At 40.7% G+C, this 27523-nt stretch overlaps 2 protein-coding genes across 2 annotated transcripts in view; both read left to right on the top strand.

The window, feature by feature from the left end:
- The first annotated feature begins 14597 nt into the window (after window positions 1–14597).
- The window catches only part of LOC141291554 (neoverrucotoxin subunit beta-like), a 46934-nt gene continuing 34008 nt past the window's right edge, over window positions 14598–27523 (top strand). The window contains exons 1-3 of the mRNA XM_073823709.1: window positions 14598–14724; window positions 14832–14942; window positions 15055–15165. Of these exons, the coding sequence (XP_073679810.1) occupies window positions 14639–14724; window positions 14832–14942; window positions 15055–15165 (308 nt within the window). The 5' untranslated portion in view covers window positions 14598–14638. The remainder of the gene's footprint in view (window positions 14725–14831; window positions 14943–15054; window positions 15166–27523) is intronic.
- Window positions 18826–26323, top strand: LOC141291402 (NLR family CARD domain-containing protein 3-like). The gene is made up of 2 exons (XM_073823573.1): window positions 18826–18830; window positions 24460–26323. Exons 1-2 carry the CDS (start codon window positions 18826–18828, stop codon window positions 26321–26323), a joined length of 1869 nt encoding a protein of 622 aa, XP_073679674.1.

Raw genomic sequence — 27523 nt, 5'->3', positions numbered from 1 at the left:
GGTGTTGAGCAATTGAATCAATGATCAGTACTAACGGTTAAATATATACAAATGACATAAATGTTGAAAAAAAAAACAATGGGTAACTATGAATGAATGAATCACTTCAAGTGATTAGATAATGATGACAAATAACAATTTAAAAAACATGACTATACGTTCACAAATAATTATTAAGTAATATGCTAACGATTTACAAATCTGTTGTAAGTTATCTTAAAAAATAGCACATCATGACATAATCAAACAGATCCTTAGTAAGTGGTTAATAAGTTACTTGTTCACATATTATTTATCACTTATAAATAATTGAAATGTCAATCCTTGAAATGTTTATCTTCCACTGAAGATTACATCATGAATAAATCATTTGCAACACTTTCTGCATCCCCTAATCTAAAGGGTAAACTATTCATCAGTTGTAAATGTTTTACTCATCATTAGTAGATCTTTCCCCCCAGTGTGTATACCCACACAACCGGTAACCGGCAGGTTTGTAAAGTAGTTTACATTTAAGATTAAGGAATGCAGAAAGTGTTGTAAATGCCTTGTATACACCAGATCATTTGTAACATGAAAGAAAGATCTACAAATAATGTGTAACACATTTACAAATGATGAATAGTTTACACTTTAGATTAGGGAATGCAGAAAGATTTATAAATGATTTATTTATGCATTTACACATCAGGTTTTGAATACTTTGTAGTGTGTACTGCAATGTAAGGGCTGACTGGTGAGGGTAAAAATGTCTTCTCTGGCAAACATGAGCTGCGTCCCAAACGACGCACTATACACTCTGCACTTATTCACTATGTATTTATTTACTATGCTTTCAACCATGTAGTGTATGAATTATATTATATGAATTATATTAATGTAGTGTATAGGTTATTAAGCGTGCATTGATGAGAGAAAGGGTTTACACATTTATCAGTTTGACAGCAAATAATTTATCATTATTTAAAAAAGAAAATAGTTTTAGAATAATTGCATTTTTTTGTGCTTTTTAACAGACCAGCTTACAACTTTAATGAAACTAAAAATTATTATAAATAAATGATATACTGATCATTTACTAATGGTTTGATCATCATTTGTTTATTATTAACAAATGTTTATTGAGATAATAGTACAATGTTAACACTTCAATGATTTCAGGATCTGTTTGATTATTTCATGATATGCTATTTTTTAAGATAATTTACAACAAAGCCGGTCTGCTTCCGGCTTTGCTACTGTTCGGACGCTTTTGCTTACTGCTCTACGCTTTGCTACCTGTTTATGAACTTTTCTCATATTTTTCTAAGATTTTAACTTCAGCATATCAGCACAGTGCTCTGACAACACATTTTTGATACAAACATTATGAAAAAGGAGACTTTTTGCCTCCCAGTGCCAGCAGCTTACATTCCGGAGATGGGAAAACACAGCTGCCTACTTTCAACAGACAAGAAAGAAAAATGCCTCTTCTGGAATCTACTTGCTGCACAAACTGCCACAGACTTCTACAAAGGATCGTGGTTTTAGAAACAAAGTTACTTGCTGGACTTCCAAAACAGGCGGAACACACAGAAGATCATCATCACGGACCCCCTCAGCATACAGCCGGTGAGTCCTGTGAATCTAGTCAATATCGACAGTTTATAAGTGTAGAGGAACAAGCCAAAACTGATCGACACACAAATCGATGGCACAAACAGGGAGCGAGACCCAAAGGCACTCGAAACATTAGACTGTCAAGAGTATCTCGTATTGCTGCGATATCATCCTCTACTCCAGATACAGCTATGACAAGGCTTGTAAAAACTGGTGTTTTACCACCCCCTATACTGCTTGAAAACAGATTTAAAGCATTAATGAATGTGGGTGAGGAATCCCCAAATCTGACTGAACATGGATCGTATCAGCCTGCCGCTAACATCGCTACAAACAGGCGTGCAAGTTCGAGCAGACAGCGGCACTCAGCTCAGAGCGCAGCCGAGCCCAGGACTCTGATAGTGGGTGACTCCATTATCAGAAATATAAGTAGCAGAACTACAACTACATGCTGCTTTCCTCAAGCAACCGTCTCTGATGTGAACAAGGAACTTCGGAACATTCTAATGAAACACAAGACTGCAAATCGAATCATCATCCATGTGGGAAAGAACGATATTCGGAAAGAGCAGTCAGAACTCCTAAAGAAGGATTTTGGTGAACTCATTGAAACACTTCGAAGACTTGAAGTTCAGTCGTTCATCAGTGGACCACTCCCAGCAAGGGGAACTAACATGTTTTCACGGTTGCTTGGACTGAATACCTGGCTACAAAGAACCAGCAGTCTAAAAGGAGTCAACTTCATTGACAACTTCAACCTTTTCTGGGGCCATAGACAACTGTTCAAACTGGACGGCCTCCACCCAAACATACTTGGTGCGAGAGTGCTAAAGGACAACATCTATTTTTCACTCCGGCATCCATCAGTGGAATGTGCCAGTCTACCCAACATGAATGGCACACACACACTTGGACAATGTATGCGTGACGACAGGACATCTTATCAGCTTCAGAGTCATCATATGGTCAACACAACCCACAAGGACACTGACAACGCCACACAGCCACAACAAGCACTGCTTATGGACACTTTCCTGGCTGAGTCCTGCCCACAGAGCTCATCACAGACAGACTGTGACGTACTGCAACAGCTCCAAGACTCAGCACCGAAGGAAGACTTTCTGGTAAACAGCCAGGGAAGCCAGGACAACAACATTTTTCAGCCACTGGAAACACCAGAGCCAGAGCTCCATTCACCAGACACATTATCCCTCTCTCCAGCATCTCCACTTCTAAGCTTCTCACAGAAAATGGAGGAACTGGTATATGCTGGAACCAGACTCTCCCTCTCTTTTGCTGCAAGCCCCCAGTTATCAACTAAAAAACGGCGGGCACCACAACCACCAAAACCTGTGGGTCCTGCTCACCCTCCTCCTCCTCCTGTAAGAGCTCTCCGGCCGCAGCCACAACGTCAGGGCCCAAACCCTCCTCGGTCTGCTGTGAGTGAACCAAAAACAACTGATAACAGCTCTCAGTGATATGTGTCGGGTCCCCGCTATGATAACAGCAACACTCAGCAATGTTTACAGAACAAGCGGGAACCCAGTGTGCCTGTAGTTTTCCCTATTTCTGTTTTAATATGTTATAGAAAGTCTAAGGCCATCCACAGCCATACGGTTGACCCATCTAATCTGAGGCCTATTCTGCATCAAACTAAGATTGCTCTAGAGACAAATAGTAATGCCATCAAGCTTGCATTTTTAAACATTCGCTCACTAAAAAATAAATCACTTCTGATCAATGATTTTATAACCACAAACAACCTGGATTTTATGTTTCTAAATGAAACATGGCTAGAAGACAGCTGCAGTGCAACAGTCCTCAATGAAGCAGCCCCTCCTAACTTTACTTTCATGAGTGTCTGCAGAGCTGTCAGAAGACGTGGTGGTGTAGCATCTCTTTTTAAAGATGTCTATCAATGCAAGCAAGTGTCATTTGGTCAGTACATGTCTTTTGAATATCTAGGGATTGGGCTGAAAGGTGCTCCACGCATTCTATTTATCATTATTTACAGGCCCCCAAAATACTGTCCAGTCTTTGTTGATGAGTTCACAGAACTGCTATCAATGATTTGTTCAGAGTTTGACTGTTTTGCTATTGCAGGGGATTTTAATGTTCACATAGAAAATGCAGAAATCAAAACCACAAAAGAAATTATAACGGTTTTGAACACTTTTGACCTGATTCAGCATGTGCATGGGCCTACACACAATCGTGGACACACTCTTGATTTACTCATCAGTAAGGGTCTAAACATTTCATCCACTGTTATCAAGGATGTAGCACTATCTGATCACTTCTGTGTTTTCTTTGATATATTGATCTCTGCTCCTAATGAATCTAGATCTGTCACTGTCAGAAAGAGATGCATTAACGATAACACTAGTGTGCTATTTATGAAGGCTATATCTTCAATGCCAAGCATTTCTGCAGACTCTGTTGATCTTCTCCTGGAGTCCTTTGACTCAAAAGTTGAGAATGTCATTGATGACATCGCACCTGTAAAAATCAGAATTTCTGGCGAACAGAAATCGCCGTGGAGAAAATCAACAGCAGTACAGAGTATGAAAAGACAATGCAGAAAAGCTGAGCAGATGTGGCGGAAGACGAAACTCGAAATTCACTATAGCATCTATATAGACAGCCTTCATGCTTTCAATGCTGAACTAGGTAAAGCTAGACAAACGTTCTTCTCAAACCTTATAAACAGGAACTTAAACAACACTCACACTCTTTTTGCTACCGTTGAGAGACTAACAAACCCCCCTAGTCAGATCCCTAGTGAACTGCTCTCCGACAGCAAGTGCGATGAGTTTGCTTCCTTCTTTTCTGAGAAGATCAATAATATCAGAAAGACAATTAGCACACCCTCAAGTTATGCAGAGGTCAGACAGATTCGACCGCAATTTCAAAAATAAGTCATTATGTCTACTTTTGAAGCAATCGATAGCAAAATTTTGAAAGAAACAGTACAGCACCTCAAATCGTCAACCTGCCACCTTGACACACTTCCCACATCTTTTTTCAAAAGTGTGCTTAACTGTTTAGAAGCAGATCTCTTAGAAGTGGTGAACACCTCACTTCTTTCTGGGACTTTTCCAAACTCCCTGAAAACTGCAGCTGTTAAGCCCCTTCTGAAAAAGAAAAATCTTGATAACACCATATTGAGCAACTATAGACCAATATCAAATCTTCCTTTCATAGGCAAGATTATTGAAAAGGTTGTTTTCAATCAGCTGAATCACTACATAAACTCAAATGGATACCTGGACCATTTCCAATCTGGTTTCAGACCACATCATAGCACAGAGACAGCGCTCATAAAGATAATAAATGATATTCGCCTAAATTCAGACTCTGGCAAAGTATCAGTGCTGGTATTACTAGATCTCAGTGCTGCATTTGACACTGTCGATCATAACATTCTTTTAGATAGACTGGAAAACTGGGCTTTCTGGGATAGTTCTCAAATGGTTCAGGTCATACTTAGAAGGGAGAGGCTATTACGTAAGTATAGGAGAGCATGAGTCTAAGTGGACGTCCATGACATGCGGAGTCCCACAAGGCTCAATTCTAGCCCTGCTGCTGTTCAGCCTGTATATGCTCAATTCTAGCCCTGCTGCTGTTCAGCCTGTATATGCTCCCACTAAGTCAAATAATGAGATAGAACCAAATTGCATATCACAGCTATGCAGATGATACCCAGATTTACCTAGCCTTATCGCCAAATGACTACAGCCCCATTGACTCCCTCTGCCAATGCATTGATGAAATTAACAGTTGGATGTGCCAAAACTTTTTACAGTTAAACAAGGAGAAAACAGAAGTCATTGCATTTGGAAACAAAAGATGAAGTTCATAAGGTAAATGCGTACATTGATGCTAGGGGTCAAAAACCAAAAAATCAAGTCAAGAATCTTTGTGTGATTCTGGACTCAGACCTCAGTTTCAGTAGCCATGTCAAAGCAGTAACTAAATCAGCATACTATCATCTCAAAAACATTGCAAGAATTAGATGTTTTGTTTCCCATCAAGACTTGGAGAAACTTGTTCATGCCTTTATCACCAGCAGGGTGGACTATTGTAATGGTCTCCTCACGGCCTTCCCAAGAAGACCATTAGACAGCTGCAGCTCATAGAGAACGCTGCTGCCAGGATTCTGACTAGAACCAAAAAATCAGAGCATATTACATAGGGGTGGGCATAGATTAATTTTTTAAATCTAGATTAATCTAGATTAAATCTTGGAATTAATCTAGATTAATCTAGATTAAAATGGCTAATTTGAATTCTGCTGAAGGCATTCAGAATATGTGTGCTACCCAAATAATGACTAAAAGTAAGTCTTCGAGAACGGGCCAGGTGGCGCATTAGATCAGGCGCTCATCTCCTGTTTCCAAAATGCATCACAAACTGCTTGACAATTTCATTTACAACATAATTACCTATACAAACTTGTGTAACCAAGTACTTCTGCGCAAAAGGCTGCACGACGTGCGCCTTGCCATTAAATACACAGAAGTGCACGGGCATGGATTTCTGCATGCATAGTCTTCCATTAAACTGCGTTGCTTTTAGAAGCGTCAACTCACTTGTTGCATATAGTTTAATGTCTTTATTTCGGGATTATCAAAGTAAATTATAACTCAAACTTGAGATTTTACTGGGGCACAGCAGATTTTCACTGGGGCACGTGCCCCAGTAAAAATGGTCTAGCAACGCACCTGCCCTGAAGCGGCTTCATAGCTGCATCCATGTTTGCACGTCTCATTTGATGTGGTAATTTCACAGAAGTTGAAGACTCGTTCTCGCCCCCTACAGTGCAATTCGACTAGGTATACGTCATCCGCGCTAAAACATCAAGGTGAAAGTCATCATATCTTGCGTAGTTTAGACCCAGCTCCCAACCCAACTTTGAGAATAGATTAACGGCGATATTTTTTTTATCGCCCGATAAGAGTCTCACGTTAACGCAGCACGTTAACGCCGATAACGGCCCACCACTAATATTACACCAGTCCTCAGGTCCTTACACTGGCTTCCAGTTATGTTTAGGATAGATTTTAAAGTACTTTTACTTGTTTATAAAGCACTCAATGGCCTAGGACCTACATACATTGCAGATATGCTCACTGAATATAAACCTAACAGACAACTCAGATCACTAGGATCGAGTCAGTTAGTAATATCAAGGGTTCACACAAAACAAGGGGAATCCGCTTTTAGCTATTATGCCGCCCGCAGTTGGAATCAGCTTCCAGAAGAGATCAGATGTGCTAATACATTAGCCACATTTAAATGCAGACTCAAAACTCATCTGTTCAGTTGTGCATTTATTGAATGAGCACTGTGCTACTGTTACGGATTGGTCAGGTTCTGCACCCACAATCACGCCCAGATCACAGTCACCTGAGTTCTGATCATCACGCACCTGCACTCAATCAACCACGCACCACAAAAGCACTCCACACACAGCCATCAGTGTCCGGGCTCGTTTGCATGAAGCGGACTCATTGAGCTTCACTCTTGTGTTCTCAATTCTCTACCAAACTTACCTTGATCCTTACCTTCTGATACTTACCTGTCTTCTCGTCTGTTCCAGTCAAAGTCAAGTCTCTGTCTCCAGCCAGCGGTGTGTCAGCCATAAGTCTGTCGACCGAACTCCAACGGTGTGTGTGTGTGTGAGTGTGTCAGTCTTCACCGGTCCTCCTTCGTTCCTGGAAAGGGAAAGTATTCATCAGAACCCACGCCATCAGCATCTCAAGAATTACACTTTGGACTGTTATACTTACCCGGTTCTTCACGCTATCACCTTCAACTTGCTCTGCTGTCAATAAACCTGTTAACACTTTCACTTACCTGTCTCGTTGGTCTGCTTCCGTAACAGTTAGCCCGGACCAAGACAGCGAACAGCATGAGCAATCCGGATCCATTTCAAGAGCTGGTGGACTCACTGCGAAAGGTATTGTTGGCTAGTCATGCCACCATCCCAGCTTCTGTTCGTCCCACAGCACCACCGGCACCCAGCACTTCTTCGGTCCCCGTCAATTCCAGTCCCATGGCCCGACCAGCGCCCTACCCTGGCGGGGCGGAGGAGTGCAGCGGATTTCTGTTACAATGCTCACTGATATTCACAATGCAACCTGCTCTCTATCCCACAGATTCGTCAAAAATTGCCTTCATCACGTCTCTGCTTACCGGACCAGCTCTCAAATGGGCTGATACTTTATATCAGCAGGCCGGGCCGGCAACTCAAACGCTCCAGACCTTCGTCGCTCATTTTAAAGAGGTTTTCGGACGCTCTGACGCAGAAGTATCCGCAGGAGAACAACTGTATCACCTAAAACAGGGAAGTATGACGACTCAAGACTATTCCCTACATTTTCGCACTTTGGCCGCTGCCAGCGGATGGAATGAGCGATCGTTACTGACCACATACCGGCTCGGTCTGGAACCCAATCTCCGGATGCAGTTAGCTGCCTTGGATGACTCAATGGGATTGGAGAAATTCATTCAGCAGTCACTTCGTTGTTCTGATCATCTGAAATCCTACCAAGAACAGTCCGCCACCACTGCACTCCTCCGACCCATGTCAACCGCCAGCCCTCTAGAACCAGAACCGATGATCCTCGAGTCAGGAAAGATCTCTGCAGCTGAGCGACAGAGAAGGCTGACCCGGGGTCTTTGCATGTACTGTGGGGCTGCGGGGCACGTCCGTCTCAACTGTCCTCTACGTCCAGTACGATCCTTGGTGAGTGTAATACGTTCTGATTTGGACAACATGCACCCACTGACTACCAATGTTCAGTTAACCATCCACGCCTTTTGTGTTACAGTCGCAGCCCTCATCGACTCCGGGTCAGCGGGAAACTTCATCTCGGACACCCTCTGTCGCCAGCTCCAGCTACACACCAAAGCCTCAGCCACCATCTACCAGATTCAACCCATAACCAACAGGATCAACTCACGGACTCGAATTCACCGAAAATGTGAACCCATCATCCTTCAGATTGGAGTTCTACACCGTGAGGAGATTCAGTCTCTGGTTCTGGAGGGAGCCACAATGGACATCATCTTGGGGCGCCCGTGGCTGGTAAAACATGATCCCATCCTCTCTTGGGGCACAGGAGAAGTGACTAAGTGGGGAAAGGGATGTACCGACCACTGCTTTCCAGATCTTCCACGTCCCAACCCTAAACGGTTACCTATCAACGTCACCTCAGTCGAAAGTCCTGTCGAGAAACAGTCAGTCAAGATTCCCGCAGTCTACTCGTCATTCCAGGACGTCTTTTGCCCCAAGAGAGCTTCCCAGCTACCGCCACATCGGCCATGGGACTGCGCCATTGACCTTGTTCCGGATGCTCCAATGCCCAGAGGTAAGATCTACCCATTGTCGCTTCCGGAGACCAAGGCAATGGAGGAGTACATACAGGAGGCTCTCGATCAGGGTTACATCCGGCCATCAACATCACCCGCGGCATCCAGCTTCTTCTTCGTCGCAAAGAAGGATGGAGGGCTGCGGCCATGCATCGATTACCGTATACTCAACCAAGGTACCGTCAAATTCCGTTATCCCCTTCCTCTCGTCCCTGCGGCCCTCGAGCAACTACGCACTGCTAAGGTGTTTACGAAGTTGGACCTCCGCAGCGCGTACAACCTCGTGAGAATACGTGAGGGGGACGAATGGAAGACGGCCTTTGTGACCCCTACTGGCCACTACGAGTACTTGGTCATGCCTTATGGATTGGTCAACGCCCCCTCCGTATTTCAGAACTTCATCCACGAGGTACTCCGGGAGTTCCTTCACCACTTCGTCATCGTCTACATAGACGATATTTTGATCTACTCCCGGAGTGATGGCGAACATCGCCTCCACGTTGCGGAGGTCCTTCAATGGCTACGGGAACACCACCTGTACCTCAAGGCGGAAAAGTGTTCATTTCATCTGTCAGCAGTACACTTCCTTGGATACATCATAGACCAGGAGGGGGTCCGTATGGACGAGAGGAAGGTGGCTGCAGTTGTGTCCTGGCCAGAACCCACCACCATCAAAGAGCTCCAACGATTCCTAGGTTTCGCCAATTTCTACCGCCGTTTCATACAAAACTACAGCCTCATCACTGCTCCACTTACCAGTCTGCTCAAGGGAAAACCACGAACCCTGCTCTGGACCCCTGACTCGGCCGCAGCCTTCCAGAACCTCAAAGACGCATTTACTCAGGCACCTCTTCTGACCCATCCCGACCCTGATCTCCCCTTCGTGGTGGAGGTGGACGCCTCTACTACCGGAGTGGGAGGAATCCTATCTCAACGCCATGGTACTCCTCCATTGCTTCATCCCTGTGCCTACTACTCCCGGAAGCTCAGCCCAGCGGAGAGGAACTATGATATCGGCAACCGCGAGCTCCTTGCCATCAAACTCGCTCTGGAGGAGTGGCGACATTGGTTGGAGGGTGCCAACCACACGTTCCAGGTGATCACAGATCACAAAAATCTGCAGTACCTTCGAGATGCCAAAAGACTCTGTCCCCGTCAGGCAAGATGGTCCCTGTTCTTTTCTCGGTTTGATTTTACTATAACCTACCGGCCAGGATCCAAGAACACCCGAGCAGACGCTCTGTCCCGAATCCATGATTCCCACGACTTAACTGACGCACCTACGGCCATAATCCCTGAAAACATCATCGTTCAACCCATTGAATGGACTAACCCTCCAGCTGTCGCCACTCCGGAACCCAGATCTCCGCCGGGCTGTCCACCAGGTCGCCAATTCATCCCAAGGACCCAACGGGTAGATCTGATCCACTCCACACATACCTCTTTGGGCACTGGACATCCCAGAAGACATCGTGTCGGATCGCGGACCGCAGTTTATCTCACGGGTGTGGAAGTCATTTCTAAAACTCCTAGGTGTGACCGTCAGCCTCTCCTCTGGATACCACCCTGAGAGCAACGGGCAGACGGAGAGGAAGATCCAGGAGGTGGGGCGGTTCCTCCGGACATTCTGTCATGGTCACCAGAACTCCTGGAACCAGTTCCTGGGTTGGGCTGAATATGCCCAAAATTCACTGCGGCAACCAACCACAGGACTCACGCCATTCCAGTGTGTGCTCGGCTTCCAACCACCTCTCTTCCCCTGGAATGGCGAACCATCACAGGTGCCCGCAGTGGATTACTGGTTCCGGGAGAGTGAGAGAGTCTGGGACGAGGCTCACCATCATCTACAAAGGGCAGTGCGCAGAACCAAAACCACCGCTGACCAAAAGAGAATTCCGGGTCCCACATGTGCTCCTGGGCAGAAAGTCTGGCTCTCCACAAGAGACATCCGTCTGCGCCTGCCCTCGAAGAAATTGAGTCCCAGGTTTGTTGGCCCCTTCACCATCATGGAACAGGTCAACCCTGTCACCTACAGGCTTCAGTTACCACCACAATACCGTATCCACCCCACATTTCACGTATCTTTACTCAAACCCTTTCACCCACCTGTGATTCCCTCCACAGAACCTGGCCAAGAAGAGGAACCCCCTCCCCCCTTGGTCCTGGAAGAGGGATCCATCTACTCGGTCCGAGAAATCCTTCTGTCCCGACGTCGTGGTGGTAATTTGGAGTATCTTGTCGACTGGGAAGGCTATGGACCAGAGGAGAGGTCGTGGGTACCCAGAGTCGACATTCTAGATCCAGCCCTCATGGAGGAATTCCACCGTAACCATCCGGAATGTCCAGCCCCTCGAGGACGAGGTAGACCACCACGACGTCCGAGGCCTCGGCCCTCAGGAGCGGGCCCTGGGGAGGGGGGTAATGTTACGGATTGGTCAGGTTCTGCACCCACAATCACGCCCAGATCACAGTCACCTGAGTTCTGATCATCACGCACCTGCACTCAATCAACCACGCACCACAAAAGCACTCCACACACAGCCATCAGTGTCCGGGCTCGTTTGCACGAAGCGGACTCATTGAGCTTCACTCTTGTGTTCTCAATTCTCTACCAAACTTACCTTGATCCTTACCTTCTGATACTTACCTGTCTTCTCGTCTGTTCCAGTCAAAGTCAAGTCTCTGTCTCCAGCCAGCGGTGTGTCAGCCATAAGTCTGTCGACCGAACTCCAACGGTGTGTGTGTGAGTGTGTCAGTCTTCACCGGTCCTCCTTCGTTCCTGGAAAGGGAAAGTATTCATCAGAACCCACGCCATCAGCATCTCAAGAATTACACTTTGGACTGTTATACTTACCCGGTTCTTCACGCTATCACCTTCAACTTGCTCTGCTGTCAATAAACCTGTTAACACTTTCACTTACCTGTCTCGTTGGTCTGCTTCCGTAACAGCTACGTCCGAACAGATTGCATTATTTTATGTATAATCATTTTACTGTATTAATTAATTTTAAATAATTTTTTAAATCATATTAAATGTTCTTAAATTTTGTTTTTATTTTTGTGATTATTATAAATTTGTATGATTTTTATGCTATTATGATTTTAATTCCTTTTATGTACAGCACTTTGAATTACCATTGTGTATGAAATGTGCTATATAAATAAACTTGCCTTGCCTTGCCTTAAATCATTAGCATAATACGTACAATAAAATTAACATATCACTTATTAATCATTTATAAACACAGTCATGTTTTGTAAAAGATTAGTTCATCACTAACTAATTACTTGTAAATGAACTTATAATTGACTTCTAAATGAATTAACAAAACATAAACAAATTGTTAGCATATCACTTATTAATCTTATCAAAGCTGTCTTATCACTTATTGTAAATGTTTTGTAAATGATTATTTCATCATTAACTAATTACTTATAAATGACTTACAACTAGACGTTATTATAAATTATAAAGTTACCCAGTTTGATTAAAAATAGTTGAACTCTGTGGTCACTATAGTAAAATAATGATCAGTGACAGGCACCCTGTTGTAATCTTTTTATTCTGACAGTGTATTTGTATTAAGAACAATTACAGAACAGAACATGATCCGTTTAAACCAGGGGTGTCAAACTCAGTTCCTGGGGGGCCGCAGCCCTCCAGAGTTGAGCATATATGTTTACCTTGTGGGGGTGTGGCGAAGTGCACGTTTGTTTAGGACTGAGATGCAAATTGTGGAGATCATGTGGGACATATAGGGGTAAAAAAAAAAAAAAAAAAAAAAAAAAAAAAAATCACATAGCACCTTTAAAAATGCAGATGAGAGCATTCTGGGAACCAAGATACCAATTAACATTAATATATTGTGTCATGTTTATATTTAAATAGCTTATCTTGAACTTCAACTTATCTTGTACCTTGACTTTAGTAAAGAAAGCACCGTGTGAGTGCCACAAGAAGCAGAAGGTATCTGTCTTGACTTCTCCCTTTTCAGCTCCTCCCCTGACTCAACCAACAAGTCTGGCTGATCGGTAAGGCGGGCCGAAACCAAAGTTGAATGCACCATGTGGGTAGGTTTAATTTATTTATTTTTTTGATACAAATGTTGATGATAAAACACTGCTGAGGAAAGATAAAAGCTGATCATATCATACCTCACGGTAAGTTCACATTAGATGCTGTTAACAGATTACAAACTAGCTGTAATTGATTTAAACTCAATCGTATTTTGGCAAAAACTATAGACCTTAAGACATTTTATACAATGAAAATCTGATAATCTGCTAAATTTTCATAGGTGAACAGAACTAAGATACAGGTGTTAAACTTGAATGTTTATATCTTAACATACATGTTATTTACATTGTGTGACAATTAAGATTCAATTTGATTTGTCATTTCTATGTAAGACTGCATTGAAAAAGTTTACTCATCAATATTATTGAAATATTTAGATTATGTTTATTTATTTATATTGATTTAGAAGACACTATTTTGTTTTTGACCTAATATTTATTGATTTTACATGTAATATTTGTACTCTACTTGGTTCAGTCCCCATTTTTAAAAAAGCTAATTGTAAGTGTAATATTTCCTTATTCTAGCTTGTACTATTCTGAACAATGTCTGAAAACTGTATTACATGGCACTTCTCATGCTAATTTGCCTTTTATGATGATTCACTTGTTGTATTCCTCCTTTTTTAAGTTTTTAAAATATAAATGTATTTCATAATTCTAGATTTCCTAATTCTAAAAGTCAATTAGTTTAGCTGGTCTTTGTACCGTATTCCTTACTGTCTGCTGTCTTATACCAAGTTTTGTTTATTCCTGACCTTTCTCTTAATATCACAGAGAATATTAAGTGTATGAGTCTAACATAATTCATATGTAAAAAGAAAAACGAATTATTTTTCATTATTTTCTCACACTCTTGTTGGTACAAATATGTTTGTAGTTAATTTTTTGTATCTCTCGCTCTTTCTCTCTCTCTCTCTCTCCACACACACACACACACACACACACACACACACACACACACACACACACACACACACACACATGTTGGGTTTACATGTTTTATGGGGACATTCCATAGGCGTAATGGTTTTCATACTGTACAAACTGTATTTTCTATCACCCTACACCTACAATACACCTAAACCTAGCCCTCACAGGAGATTGTGCATACTTTTACTTCCTCCAAAAACCTCATCGTGCATGATTTATAAGCCTGTTTCCTCATGGGGACCTAAGAAATGTCCCCACAAGGTCAAAATCTACTGGTATTACTATCCTTGTGGGGACATTTGGTCCCCACAACGTGATGAATACCAGGTACACACACACACACACACACACACACACACACACACACACACACACACACACACACACACACACACACACACACACACACACACACACACACACACACACACACACACACACACACACACTTCTTGTTACTAAAACAATTCTTGTTTTCCCCCCTCTCTTTTCCTTAAATGATACCAGAAGAAAGATAAGTACTGCAGCATGTTTTGGTTATATTTAGTTGTAGCACTATGCCATAAAAATAGTCATACACACTCAAATGTTTTCAGTTTTTATAAATACAACTATTAATGTGTCACTTTCAGTCCAGAAATCTATTTCTAAAATGAGTCTTGATGTGTCTATGAAGAGTGACAACTCAATGTATCAAGGCCCTAACATCAATAATGAAGCAGTGATCTCTGACACCAGGTGAGATGTTGTCAGTACTGTAAACAACAAACTGAATTACAGTAATATAGCATATTGTCTTCTTCAGCATAAAGTCCCTGAATAACCTTATCTAATGATATCACCAGAATGAGACAGACAGCAGCATCTCCAGTATCCAGCTGTGTATCTTTGAAGACTAACAGCTCTATTTGTCTGCCTCCTCATCTCTGTGATGGAACAGTGATTTCTAACACCAGGTATGATGTTGTTAGTATCTGAAACTTTACTGAATTATTTTTATTATTATTTAACTGAATAATTTTCTGTAGCATACAGTCCCTGAATCACCTTTGCTAATTATATCATCAGAGTGAGACAGACAACAGCATCTCCAGTATCGAGCTGTGTGTCTATGAAGAGTAATGAATCTGTTGTTCAGCCTCCTGATCTCAGTAATGGAACAGTGACCTCTGACCCTGTGTGAGTATAAACATGCAGTAAAATATGATAAAATGTTATGGATTTATGGTTTATGTTTAAAAGATTTGTGTTTAAAGTTTTACAGTTTTGTGTTTTACATGGCATTTAGTGTTCACATCCTCAATCATTGCATCACAGGTGTTGAATTTTGTTAAAAAAAATAGATTAGCCCAATTAGATTTATTGTTAAAGGGGTGCTATTATGCTTTTTCACTTTTTGAACTTTAGCCAGTGTGTGGTGTGTACATTTGGGCATAAAAAACATCTACAAAGTTACAAATCTCAAAGTCCACTCCAAAGGGAGATATTTAGTTTTTAAAAAGTCCCTTTTCAAGAACTACAACGAACGGCTCATTTGGACTACAGCGTTTGTTTTCCGCATGCAATGATGTCACAACACGGTATCCCGCCTACAGAAATTCAATTCGTTAGCGGGTTAGGGATTCGCCTAACTTTAGCATGTATTATGGACAGCCACTTCTGGGATGCTTCAGTGAGCCGCAGGTCGTCTCAGCTTTAACTAGAGTCTGCGAACTGCTCTGGAATCTACGGTGCCCGCCAGGGGACACCTTCGGTTCACTTATGTTTGTCGTGGCCACGACATAATATCACGTTCCCACGAGTTAATATGACGTTCCCACGAATTAATATCTCGTGGCCACAACATAATATCATGTTCCCACGAGTTTATATGTCGTGGCCACGACAAACATAAGTGAACCGAAGGTGTCCCCTGGCGGGCACCGTAGGAATCCATGCTGGAGCAACGCCATTGACGTGCAGTTTAGAAGTTTCAAACACACGCAGAGTCGCAGCTGATGTAAACACAAACATTGACTAGTGATTATCCATGTGTGCGCTGAAGCTGCGCTGTAGACGTGCAGTGTATGGTAAGACATTTATTCATCATACAGCGTAGATAGCTTCACTAGCCTTATGGTTTCGGGCATGTAAATAATAAATACATTAGCACAATAACGATAATATCATGTATCGGCGATCTCACAGGCTGACGATAGGACCAACAATACTGTAGCGTTTTATTAACTCACCTTTCATGCATCCTAGGTGTATATGACTTCCTTCTTTCAGACGAATGCAATCAGAGTTACATTAAAAATAATCCTAGCTCTCCCAAGCTTTAGAACTGAACGGTATAGACGAGTGTTTATATCCATCAGTCCAAAACAAGTCGATCCATAATAAAAAAAGTGCCTCACATGGCTCCGGGGCAGTCGGTAAAAGCCTCCTTTAACGATCCGATGTGTTTTTGTAAGAAAAATACCCATATTTAAAATGTAAGAATCACTTTGATCTAGTTTTCTGCTTTGGGAAGGGGAGCAGCAGGGCGGAATGTGGTCTACGCTGTTTGCCAATCACAACACATTTGGTTTTTCAGAAGGTGGAACCCGGAACTAATCGAGCCGTTTGTGCTAGCCTGGGGAGAAAGCTATTGTAATAATGTAAATTATGTGAAAAATAATGCGTTTTTCGAAACCACCAAGCATGACAGTGTCACAAGGACGGACTGAGACGTGCGGATCCATTTGCAGAATTTTATTCAGGCAAACAAACACAAAGGGGCAGGCAGAAATCGTAGTCAAAAAACATGCAGAAAGGTCGGGGCTGGCAGCGAGAATCAAACACGGGAGGGAGTCCAGGAATCACACACACGGGAAAACACACACGGGAAGAAACGCTCGGAATTACGACCATGAGGAACGATAAGACTTCGCAAGGAAGCTGTGTGTGTGAGTGGCATATAAGCTGTCCGTGTGATGAGCTGCAGGTGTGTGTGTGTGTGTGTGTGTGTGTGTGTGTGTGAATGAGCTGCAGGTGTGAGCAGTGATCAGTGCAGTGAGAACAGGGAGCAGGTGAATGCAGTGATTAGTGCAGTGGCTTGTGGGGAATGAAGTCCATGATGTGTAGTGCAAGAGTTAATGACAGGACGACTCAATTGGTGACAGACAGTATGTTCAAGTACACCCCACAAACAAAATAAAGACTTTGTAAAAGAGCATAATAGGACCCCTTTAAAATTTCTGTTACAAGTTGTTACATCAAACATAGGACATGCGCCTAAAAGTGACATATTGTCCTTCATTCAATTTGATGTGAGAATTTCATTCAGCAAGGAAGAAAAAAGAATAAAGTAGAAAAGTAGACAGCAAGGCACTAAGACAGATAGGTGTGCATATAGTGAAATCCTCAATTTATGAACATGTAAAATGATCAATGACCATATACAAATAAATGTTAACTCATAATGTATTAATTTGGGCTAATATTATTGCACAAATGCTGCAGATTACAAACTATTAATTGTTTTCAAATGTCAGAAATCAAATATTTTGTACTTGGAACCAATTTACTTGACATAAAGCAAACTGTGGGGGTTTCCCCATCTTTTGTAACACTTATTTCATAATTTTTGAAAAGGCTGTTAAAAACCCAGCAGCAAAACCAAATTAGAAGTACTGAATCTTTTATTCTCATATTTACCCCAAACGCTTTTGCTGCTTTTATCTGGGATAAAGGTGCTTTTCTGAAAATACATAGTATATCTATGATTATTAGGTGGGGATGTGGAAGTGTAAACTTATTCGTCTCCAAATTTAAATTTTGCCCCATTTATTGTACAGTATTAATAATAATAAAAAATGCAGATATATGCAAATAATGAAATATTTCCAATATCTTAATTTTAAGTGAGCAATGACTGCTTTCATGCTTACATGTGTCAGGGATTTGGGAGGAGGACCCAAACGCAGAATAAAATGACAAGTTTTGACAAAACAGACTGATACATAAAACATAAATCTCTGGGAATTAATGAAAAAACGGGATGCTTCTCTGAAAAAGTTTTTAAAATCAAAATTAAATACTGATCATCTCATTTCTAAAAGTTTAAGAAATAAAGTCACACAACAACTTAGAAAGGCTAGGGCAAATTTCTTCCTCAATGTTATTAATGAAGCAAAAGGAAACTCTAAAAAGTTATGGAAGAGCATTGACAAATTACTTGGAAGGGAAAAATCAGCAAATAAACATTTAAAACTCATGGTGGATGGTTGTATCCAGGATGATGATCAGATTATTGCGGAATGTTTTAATGATTATTTTATAAATTCGGTACGAGAAATGAGTTTAAGTTCACCAAAAATTCAACTCACTCAAGCAACAGAAAAATCAACACAGAAAAAGTTGAAAATGTAATTTCACTTTTATCTAATAGTAAAGCTAAAGATATATATGGTTGTGATACAGCTTTTCTCAAACAACACAAGACATCTATTATGATACCTCTAGTGATGATTATAAACAAGTCTTTTAACGAAAATATTTTTCCCAGTGTATTTAAGCCTGCCATTGTCACCCCTGTTCATAAATCTGGGGATACTCAAGTGGTCTCTAATTATCGACCCATCAGTATTCTCCCAGCTGCATCAAAGGTAATCGAAAAGGTTGTGGCAGAACAACTTATAGCACATCTAGACTCTAAGTCCTTTTTCCATCCTATGCAATTTGGTTTCAGAAAAAAACATTCCACTGAAACTGCATGTTGCTACTTCCTTGAGGAGATTAAAACTAGCTTAGATCAAGGAGGAGTGGTGGGAGCAGTTTTCTTAGATTTACGCAAAGCCTTTGATACAGTTAACCATGAGGTACTGATACATAAATTGGCCAAATACGACATTTCCACAAATGTCCAAAATTGGATAAAATCATACTTGACAAATCGAAAACAATGTGTGCAAATAAATGGCACATTGTCTACGTCTCTTGTCTCTACTATGGGAGTACCACAGGGGTCAATTCTAGGGCCACTTTTGTTTTGCTTATATATTAATGACCTGCCTTCGGTCTGCAAGGGCATAAATATTGTTATGTATGCTGATGACACAGTATTATATACCCATGGGAGAGATGCAACAGACGTAGCTAAAAAATTATCAAGTGTCATGAGCAAGGTTAGTGACTGGTTACATGACTCATGTCTCACATTAAATGTTGAAAAAACTGTAAATATGTTTTTTACAAACCGGTTTATACTTAAAACTTATCCAGAAATTTTAGTAAACGGCCAACTTATAAAACATGTAGATAAATTTAAATATTTGGGGGTAACTCTAGATTCCACACTTAGTTTTAAAGGTCATGTTAAGAAATTGTGTAACAAATTGAAATTTAATTTAGTAAATTTTAGATATATAAGAAACTCTCTCACCACTGGAGCATCCAGTACTTATTTAAATGCAATGATCATCCCCCACTTTTTGTACTGCATTACATCCTGGTCTCAGGCATGTAAAACAGTCATACAACCTTTAGAATCTTTGTATAAAAACTGCCTCAAGATCCATGATAAAAAAACACGATATTATCATCACTGTCAAATACTCATCAAATATGATATACTTAGTTTTGATAATTTAATAAAGCACTCAAATGTGTCTTTACTACATAAAATCATATATAGTGCTACTGCTCCCCCTCTGAAAAAGTTTGTGACACTCAAGTGTCACAAGGGGGGAGTGTAGCTTCCCACAACGTAAAACTCAAGTTGGGAGTTCATCCTTCTCATGTGTAGCCATGAGGCAGTGGAATACCCTTCCCACGGAACATATCTTGTGCACAGATTCTCACACTTTCTCATGCCTGACAAAGAGTTGGTTGCTAAGTAAGCAAGTTTGCACACATCTTTGAGATAGTATATCTGTCTGTGTGTGTGTGTGTGTGTGTGTGTGGGGGGGGGGGGGGGGGGCCAAGACATATTTTCTTGTTTAACAAGTTTAATGTTTATTTGTGCATTGTCCCTGTTTCAAATAAATAATTTCCATTCCATCCATTTCCACATGAGGGTAGTGAGGTGCAGAAGTAAAACAACATTAGGGAAACATTAAACGAAGAGACAGCTAGGGAGACCACTGGAACAGCCTCAGACATCCACTGGCAGAGTACTATAGCAGCATAGGGACAGGCAAGGCCAGGCAGGTGGAGAGAACAGAGAAAAGCTCTTTAGAGCTGAGCTCAGATATTTGTGGACCCGCTCTGACGTAGTCCAGATTGCAGGCAAGGGAGCCAGTGGGCGGGAACAGGGCAGGAACAGTAACACAACAAGACAAGACAGAACAGAGCTCCACAGGAACAAAAATGACTGCAATAAATAAAATAAATAAATAAATACATAAAAAATAGGAAGGAAATGGTTACCAAATTAACCACATAAAATGCTTAATAATAATAATAATAATAATCAGTGGTGTCAAAAGTATTCACATTCATTACTCAAGTAGAAGTATAGATACTAAGATTTAAAAAGACTTTTGTAGAAGTTGAAGTATCAACTCAAGCTTTTTACTCAAGTAAAAGTATAAAAGTACTGGTTTCAAAACTACTTAAAGTAAAAAAGTAAAAGTAATGCAAGGAAAAAGATGCCATTGAGGACAAAAGCTTAGGCCGCGCCACAGTGGCCTATTGTGCACTACCCCACCTCCCCAAACAAACATTTCTAAAGGCCATAGTGACTATGTTATATTAAAATGTTAATAATGTTAATGTTAACGCATCTTATTACAATGCAAATACATTAAAGAACCATAAATGTGTACTACTGAGCATTAACGTGTTTCACGAAGCAGGAGATATGATGACTAGTCGCTGCCTATAAGTATTGTGTTATCACAACATTGTCAATCGCGTTGTCAATCGCAAACGCTAATTTATTCAAGTGTCTTTCTACCAAACTACCTACTGTAGCTTCATTTGCAGAGGATGAAGAGAAAGCACCAGTTTGATAATTAAGCAAGTAGTGGAGAAATAATAACTTGTAAGAAATAATCTTTTTTGAGTAACGACCCGAACACTGGCTGTATCCTTGCTGGACTGGGGTTAAAATTTGGCCATGGACAAATCCAGCCCATCCAGCCCACAAGTTCCCCCGTGACTTTTGTTGGATTATAGGGCCTTTAAGTAAATAAATGAATGAATAAAACAGGACAGAATCAAATAATGATAGATAGCCTACTGAATTCAAATGCAACAAATTAATAATGCATTTGTGTCACATAGAAATGCATGCAGTAAAGCATTGATTTTGAGCTAGAATGCGGGACATTTATAGCTAATAAATTCTGTAAAAATTACTTACTTTTGTAGAACACAAAAGATATCTTGTAGAATGTAACCAAACATATTTTACCCTTGATTTCTACTCTATAGACACTATTTTTGAATTTCTCAAAGTATCTTCCTTCATGTTCCACAGAAGAAAGAAGTTCATACAGGATTGAAATTACATGATGTTGAGTAAATAATGACAATTTTTATTTTTGGGTGAACTGTCCCTTTAAGAACTTTAATATGTGTCGTAAACACCTCATTTGTATATAAGGCACTGATATTTATCTTTAGTCAGGCTCTTACTGAATTAACATTTTACTCCAATTAAAATGAATTACAACTTAACATTTAAAAAGAAAGAAATTATTGCTTAGAATTCAGATATTAACTGACTAGTATTAGTAAGATGTCGTCACAAGAAAACATTACAAAGGTTATGTTTTTTAAATAATTCATAATAATAAACTATGAAATTTTTAATTAAAAAAATGACAGTAATTATGTATTGGCGTTTATCACTTTACCTTATCATGCAGCTGTTTTCAGCAGCCCAGCAGATCCTACAGAACCTTTTATGTTCTCATATCACACAACTGCCTAACACGATTCTGTGTTAAATCTGAATGCGTCAAGCAACTATAGCGCTGTTTATCACTTTGCATCGCGGTGGAAGCGCAGCGTACGTTCATCAGCGCTGTGCGGGTGACTGATCCCGCCGATTCACACATTTGGGCTATTTGCAGTTTCGAATGTCATTTAAAACAGCGCCTAATATGGGGGATGTCTGCCTCGCTTTGGCGATCGGCCCACTACTCCACCGGCCCACCGGGAATGTCCCGGTTCTCCCCGATGGCCAGTACATACCTCCCTGCTGGAGTGTGACGTGATTTGTGTCACGTGCAGGTGTGATGGATCGTGTACAAACCAATAGGGTGTCGGAATGGTACATGTGTATACTTCTCATCCAACCACTACCAAATTCACTCTGTGTGGATGGCGCGATTTATCTGGACATTTTTTTTTTCAAACGATGACATGAATGAAAACAAGCCGAAAAGAAATAGGAGTAACGAGTCTATTTTTAAAATGTAAGGAGTAGAAAGTACAGATAATTGCGTGAAAATGTAAGGAGTAGAAGTAAAAAGTCGTCTGAAAAATAATTACTCCAGTAAAGTATAGATACCCAAAATTTCTACTTAAGTAAGGTAACGAAGTATTTGTACTTCGTTACTTGACACCTCTGATAATAATAATAATACAAACAAATGCAAACAGAAAACAAAACTACAAGGTCTAGAGTCTAACTAAAATACAAAGGAAAAAAAAAAAAATCTCAAAAGAACAAGGAGCAAGACAAAACATAGAATACATAGGACTAGACAGGGACTGGACAAGACTAGGGCACAAGACCAACCAGACAAGATGGAAGAATATACTCAGCCTCAGCCACACCCACAGAGCCAGAAATAGTGAGGGTGAGAATGACAACGAACCGGCAAAAACAAGATGACAAGAGGAACTATAAATAGGGAAGAAAGCACACGAGGAACAGGTGAAAATGATTAGACTCAATGAGGGCTAACAGGAGGGCGTGGTAAAAAGGAAACAAGGAGAAGGGGCGGAAGCACATGACTGACAAAAACAATAACAAAGCCATGTGCTAACACATAAGACAAGCATAGACAAAAAACAAAGACAAAACAAACAGGGTGGCAAGGCAGGACCCTGAAAACATGATGCTTGGAAGGTTCATCAGACCAGAAATGCAAAATCTAAGTGGGTTTTCATTATCGCTGTAACTTGAAAGGTTTTTTGTGATACAATATAATATCGCTTCTCAAACCCAGTGATACAATATTTGCTGATACCTTAAAAAAGCCTATGATACTTTTAGGATATGATTTGATTTAGGAGTATATTGATCACTATATCGATAGAATGTACCTATTTTCGACAACCACCTACATTTTTATTAACTTATTACATTTGAACCTTTTCACATCTTGACCCTAATTGGGATATTCACAACAAAAAATACACACATTGGATCGATACATTGTATCATTAGACATTTAATCGATGCATCAATCCATATCAATGGATCGTTACACCCCTAGTTCTCATGTGTCTTTACTGAGTAAAGGATTGAGTGGCCACACTGCCATAAAACCTTGATTGGTGAAGTGTTGCAGTGACATTTGTTTTTCTGTAAATTTCACACACCTCCATATATGATCATGGAGCCCAATTAGAGTGACCATCAGCTTCTTGGTCAGCACTAACCAAGGCCCTTCTGCATTGATTGCTAAGTTTGGCCAGGAGCCAAACTCTAGGAAGAGTCCTTGTTGTTTCAAATCCATTAAGGATAATGGAGTCTACATGTTTCCGTGAAACTTCAATGCAACAGATTTTTATCTGAATTCTTCCCCAGATCTGTTTCCTGACACAATCTGGTTATCAGGTTATCATCGTTCTAATCACTGCTTGTAACCTCAGCTAACGGAGCATTTCTCACTTGTAATTTGTAAGCAGGGATAGCAATACTTTTTACCCAGGGTTATAAAACCCTGCCCTGGACATCACACACTGTATAAACAGTCTTTTTAGCATTTGAGGGGAAAAATGTCTTGGAAAACATGTGACTTGAAGTCAAGAAGGGACCATTTTGTTCTTACCTTCATAGTCTGAAACATGCATTATGAAGAACTTGATTTGACAGCCGGCAATATATAATATGTGGATGCGCAAATCTAGAGGCAGTATGTAAACAGGTTGTGTGCTGAGTTAATCAAATCAGTGACACTGACACCACAAGTATGCAAATAAGGACTTTAAACAAATCAAAGAGTAGTAACATCTACAAGTAATATAAATGCTCCTGATGTAACTTTCAAATGTCCCTGAAAATGGGTATGAATACGGCAATGTAATCATTTCAGTTTTTTATTTTCAATGAATTTGTCACAAACCTGTTATTATGGTATATGGGGTGTAGGTTGTTGTGAAAAAAGCACTTAAACATAAGGCAGAAACATAAACGCAACATGAAAAAAAATGAAGTGGTATGAATACTTTCACAAGACACTGTATATTTTTGTGTATAGTTTTCTGTACTTTCACAAAGATTTTTTTCTGGTTGTTGTTATGATTATCTTGTTGCTGTCTCTCCAGTGATGAACACAATGATCTGGTGAAATCTGTGAATCATCTGACCTGCGCTTCTTTAGTGGAGAATGACATCAGACACCAGATAATCAAAGACACTCACAAAACATGCATGAAGAATAAGTATAAGAGCTTATTTGAAGGAATCAAATTACAAAAGTATCAAACCTTGCTGAATAGGATCTACACACAGCTCTACATCATAGAAGGAGAGAGTGAAGGAGTGAATGAAGAACATGAAGTTGTACAAATGGAAAAAACACAGAGATCACAACACTCACAAGACACTCCAATCTACTGCAATGACATCTTTAAACCCTTACCTGAATCAAGATGTGCGAAGAAAGACCAAATCAAGACTGTTCTTACTAAAGGCATTGCTGGAATTGGAAAAACAGTCTCTGTCCAGAAGTTCATTCTGGATTGGGCAGAGGGAAAAGCCAATCAGGATGTAGATTTCATGTTTGTGCTTCCATTTCGAGAGCTAAACTTGATTAAAGATCAACAGTACACTCTTCACAGACTTCTGCTGGACTTTCATCCTGAACTACAAGATCTGGACTCTGAGATCTATGAAGATTGTAAAGTTGTCTTCATCTTTGATGGTCTGGACGAAAGCAGAATTACCCTGATGTTTTCATACAGACAGAAAGTTTCTGATGTTACTGAGATTTCATCAGTGGGTGTGTTGATAACAAACCTAATCAAAGGAGATCTTCTTCCTTTCTCTCACATCTGGATCACCTCCAGACCAGCAGCAGCCAAACAAATCCCTTCCAAATACATCAAACGTCAGACAGAAATTCAGGGATTCAATGAGTCTCAGAAGGAAGAATATTTCAAGAAAAGAATCAGTGATGAGAATCAAGCTAGCAGAATGATTTCACATATTAAAAGAGCAAGAAGCCTCCACATCATGTGCCACATACCACTCTTCTGTTGGATCTCATCCACTGTGCTTCAAAATATTCTGAAACACAATGACAGTTCAGAAGTCCCTAAAACTCTCACCGAAATGTACATACATTTTTTGCTCATTCAAATTAATACAAGGAATCAGAAGTATGAAAACAATCCAGAGAAGCTCCTTAAGTCAAACAGAGAAATGATTGTGAAGCTTGCTGAACTGGCTTTCAAACAGCTGATGAAGGGAAATGTGATGTTCTATGAGGAGGACCTGAGAGAGAGTGGTATAGACATCACTGAGGCCTCAGTGTATTCTGGGATTTGTACTGAGATCTTTAAGGAGGAATCTGTGATTCATCAGAGGAAAGTCTATAGCTTCATACATCTGAGCTTTCAGGAGTTTCTTGCTGCTTACTTTGTGTTTTATTCATATATCACTAAAAACATGCAAACATTGAACACTTTTGAATGGTTTAGGTTTAGGAAGATCTCACTTTCTGAGCTACTATTATCAGCAGTTGAACAAACTCTGTTGAGTAAAGATGGACACCTGGATCTATTTCTGCGGTTCCTGCTGGGTGTCTCACTGGAGTCTAATCAGAGACTCCTACAGGTTCTTCTGACACACACAGAATACAGCTCAGAGAGCGTCAGAAACACCACTCAATACATTAAAAACATAATCAGAGCTAATGATGATTTATCAGCTGACAGATCCATCAATCTGCTGCTCTGTCTGCTGGAAGTGAATGATCTGACTCTTTACCATGAAATTCAGGACTTTGTGAAATCAGACAAACACTCAAAGTATAAACTCTCTGCTGCTCACTGCTCAGCAATAGCTTACATGCTTCAGATGTCAGAGGAGGTGCTGGAGGAGCTTGACCTCAAGAAATACAACACAACAGATGAGGGTAGAGGAAGACTGATACCAGCTTTGAACAACTGCAAAAAAGCTATGTGAGTGTTAATTTATCTCATAATGCCCATGTTTCTAGTCTAATCTAAACCACAACAAAACATTCATAACCTGCCTCCATTAACCCCACTCTTTTGCCTCTAAAGCTAGACTTCACTACCTCTGCTTTTTAAAGAAAACCTTTAAGAATGTATTAGAGCTAAACTCTTCAAGACAATGACTTTGCCCTGGTCCTGACCTCTATGGTGCATAGGAGGTTGTAAACCATATTTAACAGAAGAGTAGGAGTCTAATCACAATAACCTATTTGTTGTAGATAAAAAAGCAAAAAAGAGAGTAGTAGTAGACTTCCGGTTTAGCGTCTGCCATGTGAAGTCGCAAGGTCGGGAGCTCTGCAAACGAATTGCCATATTTACTTTCTACATAAGTTACAACGCATTTTAACTTACTCGTCACAGCTGTTTAACTGTTCTGAAGGATATTTTCAAACTTTGCGCCTCTTTGCGAGCCCTAACGGATCTGCGGAGTTAGCCAAAAATGAAACTACCGTAACTGATGGCGCTACAATAATGGCAGCTATTAAATCCTTGGAAGCTGGAATTCACAAAAAGTTTGACGTGCATGCAGCCGAGTTCCGAAAAGAAATATCATCCCTACGAGAAGAAGTGCACAATTCGCTAGCGGTGGTAACTTCTGAAGTGAAAGCACACGAGGAGAGACTAATTAGCCTGGAAAATGCGACGTCAGAGTGGACTACTAGTCTACAAGTACTCGAACCGACTGTGGGCTCCTTAAGGAACGAGATTACGGCTCTTCAGGCTAAATGCACAGATCTAGAGTGTCGCTCTCGCAGAAGCAATTTGCCCCCCCCCCCCCCCCCCCCCGAGATCGCAAAAAAGAGAGCAGTGTATTACGACGTGAAACGAGTGTTGAGGTCCAGATCAGATGTGAAATACGGGCTGAGAGGTCTAACCGGCTTTCGAATTACACATGACGGCATTGAGCACAAATTCGATACACCAGCTGAGGCGATGGACTATGTAAAACGGCATATAACATCCCCTTAAGAAAAACTGGACAAAAGCTGTCTGGTTGAGGTAACAAAGTTCAGCTGATTTAAATAGCTGTTTGACTTCCAAACATCTATAACTGAAGAAAAAGACTGTGTTGTTCTTACTAACTTATTCGTTACAAGCCTGTTATAGAAGTCCTTATATAGGCTACTACATGCTTTGTCAAGTTAAG

This window comes from Garra rufa, chromosome 18, assembly GCF_049309525.1.
Source record: "Garra rufa chromosome 18, GarRuf1.0, whole genome shotgun sequence".
In the NCBI taxonomy this organism is placed as follows: domain Eukaryota; kingdom Metazoa; phylum Chordata; class Actinopteri; order Cypriniformes; family Cyprinidae; genus Garra; species Garra rufa.
The sequence above is the reverse complement of the archived record's forward strand: the minus strand, read 5'-3'. Positions and strand labels throughout refer to the sequence as shown.